At 40.2% G+C, this 5,000-nt stretch overlaps 1 protein-coding gene across 1 annotated transcript in view; it reads left to right on the top strand.

Annotated features, from left to right (window-relative positions):
• LOC138052824 (hormonally up-regulated neu tumor-associated kinase-like) overlaps window positions 1-5,000 on the top strand; it is a 15,183-nt gene that overhangs the window by 5,897 nt on the left and 4,286 nt on the right. The window contains exons 4-8 of the mRNA XM_068899410.1: window positions 792-847; window positions 1,407-1,560; window positions 3,115-3,242; window positions 3,839-4,070; window positions 4,588-5,000. The exon at window positions 4,588-5,000 is cut by the window's right edge and continues 416 nt beyond it. Of these exons, the coding sequence (XP_068755511.1) occupies window positions 792-847; window positions 1,407-1,560; window positions 3,115-3,242; window positions 3,839-4,070; window positions 4,588-5,000 (983 nt within the window). The remainder of the gene's footprint in view (window positions 1-791; window positions 848-1,406; window positions 1,561-3,114; window positions 3,243-3,838; window positions 4,071-4,587) is intronic.

The raw sequence follows: 5,000 nt of genomic DNA, 5'->3' as shown, positions 1-5,000 counted from the left end.
AATATTAAAAAGTAAGAATTGGAAGCAAAAAGTATCTAAAACTATCTTAAAAAAAAAAAAAAAAAAACGAAAGGCCAATGGCAAATCCAAAACCCTATTATACAAAAGCTACTAAAAAAACACTAAACAATGTCAATGGCCCCTTCGGCAGCTGCGATTTCAATATCGCAATTGTTGTAATCAAACGCGGCACGGCGCTTCACCCGCGATCCTCGAAGGCAAACCAGGGCCGACCGAATAATAATAATAATAATAATAATAATAATAATAATAATAATAAAGACTTTATTTACCAAGGGTAAACACTTTGCAGTCATGAAACCGATAAACTAGTGGCCCTCCCTTACGTGTACAAGACATAAATAAGAATAAATAGGTAATTAATATACAGATATTAATAAATCAAGTATAATTCTACACATCTAAAAAAATATATGTACATATAGGTCCGTAGTCTAGGAAAAAAAATTGCGATATAGTAAAATGATCTAAACCGATATAAGAATCTTTCAGATATTTCATACAGCTTTCCTTGAATCCTTGTATACTGGTGGTGAGTCTGACATCAACAGGCAATCGTTATCGGTGACCTCATAAAATACGTCATTTGTATGAATTACCTATATAAAACCGTTGCAAGCAGGGCTGTCCAACAAGGGATTTATCGGTAATAATCCCGCATTGATAGTTACAGCTTAAATTCTCTAGGCCGGCTCTTTCCTGCTGCCTCATCAAGCCTTTGCCAGTCCTCCAGTTATCTTAAATAAAGAGTGTTCTTCTTTATTATTCAGAGACTTGAAAGTCGAAAATCTTCTCTTGGACGACGATTACAATATCAAGATCATAGGTAAACTCTCAACAATGACTCAGTATTGTGAATTCTTCTGCTAGTGTTATTTATAAAGCAGATTTCCACTGTCTAATAAACGGACGGGAAGAAAACCAAATAATAACTGTAGCCAATGAAAACATCGCAGACAATCAAATGAGCCAATCCGCATTCAAAGTGAATACTTGTCGCCGGTACCAACTACCAAGCGCGGGAAACCGCAAGCGCGCAAGTCCCAGTTGGTTGCAGTTTGGTGCTTGATTGGTCGAAAAGTGACGTGACATGTTTTCGTCCAACCAGAAAGCGTACATATGCAAAGCAACGAAGAAATTTCTTTCGAACCCAACTGAAACCTGCTTGGTCACAATTCACGTTAAGAACTTTGGAAGAGCAAACGCGGGTAACCGTTAAATTAGGTGAAAGGGATTTAGGCACCATTAAGAAGCGCTACCATTAAGCTCGTTACTAACAATTGTTCGTTTTCTAAGCGTGACAGTTGTCGGAAATCGTTAGCATTGTAGTGGCGAGATAACCATAATCAAGTAATTAGACCGCACCAATACTTTTTTTTCTTCAGATTTTGGACTTAGTAACACAGTGTTAGCACCTTCATCCAACGACAGTCACACCACCCGAGAGTTTCTCAAAACTCAGTGTGGATCTCCAGCTTATGCAGCCCCAGAGATTCTGGGTCACAAGCCCTACGGGCCAGAGGTGGATGTCTGGAGCATGTACGTAGAAGAGTTTTAAGAGTACAGAAGTTTTCAAAATCGATTGTAGAAAAGGGGGAAAACTGGTAATGAATAAACAAGCAAGGTGAATTCTGGGATCCTCTGGGTTGACAAAATTTCATAATCACCTGCTGTGCCATTATAGTTGGCGCATTCGTTACTTACTTACCGTGGCAACAATAGTTAACAATTAGACTAGGATTTCGAGTTTTCTATAATTCAATAGATAGTCAACGAGGCGCGTAGCGCCGAGTAGGCTATTTGACTCATAGAAACTGAGAACGAGTAGTATAATAAGTCATTTCCGAGTTCATGTCTGCGTCCTCTTCAAAGCGAGTCTAAGTGCGTAGTTTTTGTGATGGTAATTAGTTCTACTTTACATATAAAGGAAACTAATTTTCATAATAAAAACTTCGCACTTAGACTCGCTTTGAAGAGGAGGCAAACATGAACTCGGATATGCGCTATTGTCATAGTAGAAATATACCGGTACTCACATAGCGTGCGCGTGCCTAATCTACATAAGGCCTGAGATCGCAGATGGATGGGAGTAGAAAACCTGTTTTGATTAGCCAACCAATCAAAGAATATTTGTAAACAGAAGCCCTTACGCAACTTACGAAACATCACCCTCTCGTTGTTAATAATTTTGACTTATTATTCCCACCGACGATTAAAAATCCTCATTCCATATTTTGTTGCCGCTTTAGTCTTTTCTGGAATTCTTGTTTTGCATCCACGTGATGAGACTGTCATGTTGGTGTACAAAACAATAGAACGTAGAAAATGTCCTTCCCCCTCCTCCCCCGCCAAGTTTTGCAATAGTCCATCATAGAGTCAAATTCCCAATTGAAAAGACATTTTAATGCATTGTTCTGTACACTAACATGGCCGCCGTGACTTCAGATGCAAACCATCAATAGTATCGTTAATGAGCTGGTCAACCTCTTCTTCGGAAGAGCCAATCAGATTACGAGATTCCTGATAGCGTGTTAGTGAATTTCTACTAAAATCTAAAGCCCCATGCAAATGAACGCAACAACTCCCAACAATGTAAGGACGAGCAGTGTGTTATGGGAAGGATACTACCCATAACACTATGTGAACTTACAAAATTCGGCTGCCATCTTGTTTTCAACATGTTAAGGCGATGCTATCTCCATGGAGACCACACGTAATGCGCGTGTCTGGCTTCAATAATGTTGGAAGATCTGTGCAAACGGACCGCTTCGGCGATCACGGAACAAAAGAAATTTTGGGAGATGTTGCCTCAAATGTTTTTGACCTTCGTGCAATAACTCCCAACAACACGCAGTTACACAAGCTGTAGGACACTCCATAAACCTTATTCCAAAATGGCCGTCATTTAAATATTCATTTGTTTTTATTCAAATTAGTACTTGATGCCTCGTTCTTGAACTGCAAATTCAAAAGAATATTTTGCCTTGAACGAGGCATCAAGGTCTAATTTCAATTAAAACAAAAGAATATCTAAATGGCGGCCATTTTGGAAAAAGGTGTATACCGAACTGACCGTCATTTCTTGCATTTCAGAGGTGTTAATATGTACGCAATGCTGACTGGAAAGTTGCCGTACACAGCTGAGCCATTCCACATCACGACTCTCTACAACAAAATGAAAAACAATGACATGAATCCTCTTCCTGAACATCTTTCTGCTGGTGCGTTTCATTAAATTTTGTTTATTGTTTGTCAATCGCTTACGGTGGTTGAAATTCCTTGATAGTTGTTGTTACTGATAAAACGGGGTCGGAGTCGACTGAAATTCAGCCACCTCCTCCGCTAGCGAAGTAGGAACGACAGCGACGAGACGAGATCGTCACTTCAAAATATAGCTTTGCACCATTGACTTCAGTTGATTTGTAGTCTCCCCAATTAGTGATGATGATGATGATGATGATTATTATTATTATTGTTATCATTATTTGCACTCACTGATCCACCCACGTTATTTATAATACGAACTTGCAAGCTATCAGCTGCCAGATGACTTGATAGCTGTTTGATATTTTCCTTTAGCAGCATATTTTAATTTAGATGTATAACAAATGAATAAAATTGTTCGAGTGAGGCCTTGGAATGCTTTTTTTAAACTTCAGATATGTCGAAGTGTTAGTCATCGACAGTAGTCCTGAGCATGTTATTTTTGGGTTCAAATCATTTACAATTTTAAATGCAAATGAGTCCCGGCATAACAATTCGACATCATTGGGGGCTTTACTAGGTCGATTAACATTCTATGTCTTCTTTTTCTCAGCGTGCAAGGACTTGATTCGAAGGTTCCTCACATTTAACCGCGAACAACGCTTAACACTTGAGGAAGCGCTCGGCCACGCATGGCTACGAAAGGGCTATGATGGTCCCGTGGTTCCGGTCCACTTCCCGAGTTACCCGCGGGACGAGGAAATTGACAAGAACATTCTACAGTATATGACTGACAAGATGGAGTTTGATCGACAGGACGTTGTTGACGCAGTCAGACAAAATAGGTGAGGTGGCATAGCGGTTCAAGTTGTTTGGTTAAAAGCACTAGTCATCCTCCGAAGTTCCCAGATTCGCCGTAATATGAGGTTGATTTTGTTGGTTTTCTTTATTGCTTCGAGAGTCTTTATCCGACTTTTCAATCTTCAGCCAAGCGGTCTATAGTGAATGACACTAGAAGTGAAATTAAGTTGCCTGGTGTTGAAAAATCTACAGAGAGGAGGCCCTCCCAGGGGGGTCCTTGTTCCCTCGTTCCCCAAATTACTTTCAAACTTGTTCCCGGTTTTCTTTTCCCTTACATTGGTCAAAATTGTTTTTATTCCCTTGTCCCTAAAATATTTTGACATTGTTCCCCTGTTCCCCAGTTACATTTGCCATGCTCTCATGTTCCCAAAAAACCCCTGGGAGGGCCTCAGAGAGCAGCCGCGTCAGTGTCCTATCTGTTCCGAAATTACTTTTGGGGCTTTCCAAGATTACATCGACTACATTTGTTATAACTGTATGCTATTTTGGTTATTACCTCAGGTCAACTTGTTCTGCAACTGTCTATCACCTCTTGAAAAGGAAACTGAAAAAGTACAACAATAAACATCCTGGGAAAGCCCGACGATCAAGCAAAGAAAGTGTAGAATCTGTAAAAACCTGTCGCGAATCTGCACAAGAGATACGAAGTAAAACCGAGAGCATTAAAAGAAACGAATTCGCGGTGGCAACTGCAGAGGTGTGTGATTTTAACGAGAAGGAGAACACGGCGCAAAAGGAGGACCACGATGAGGTGAATGATTCTGACCCTTCGAAGCTTCATGTTCCTTCATGTCGCACACGCCTTTCATCTCACAGCCAAGAAAAGCTGTCGTCATTAAACGGTGAACGTTCGACAGATGTAGGTGTTTTTGACGATGGCAAAGATGGCGATAAACTCAAAGACGAAAAGGAGC

The sequence above is a fragment of the Montipora capricornis genome, chromosome 6, assembly GCF_036669925.1.
Source record: "Montipora capricornis isolate CH-2021 chromosome 6, ASM3666992v2, whole genome shotgun sequence".
NCBI lineage: Eukaryota > Metazoa > Cnidaria > Anthozoa > Scleractinia > Acroporidae > Montipora > Montipora capricornis.
This window is presented reverse-complemented; position numbering and strand designations above follow the sequence as displayed.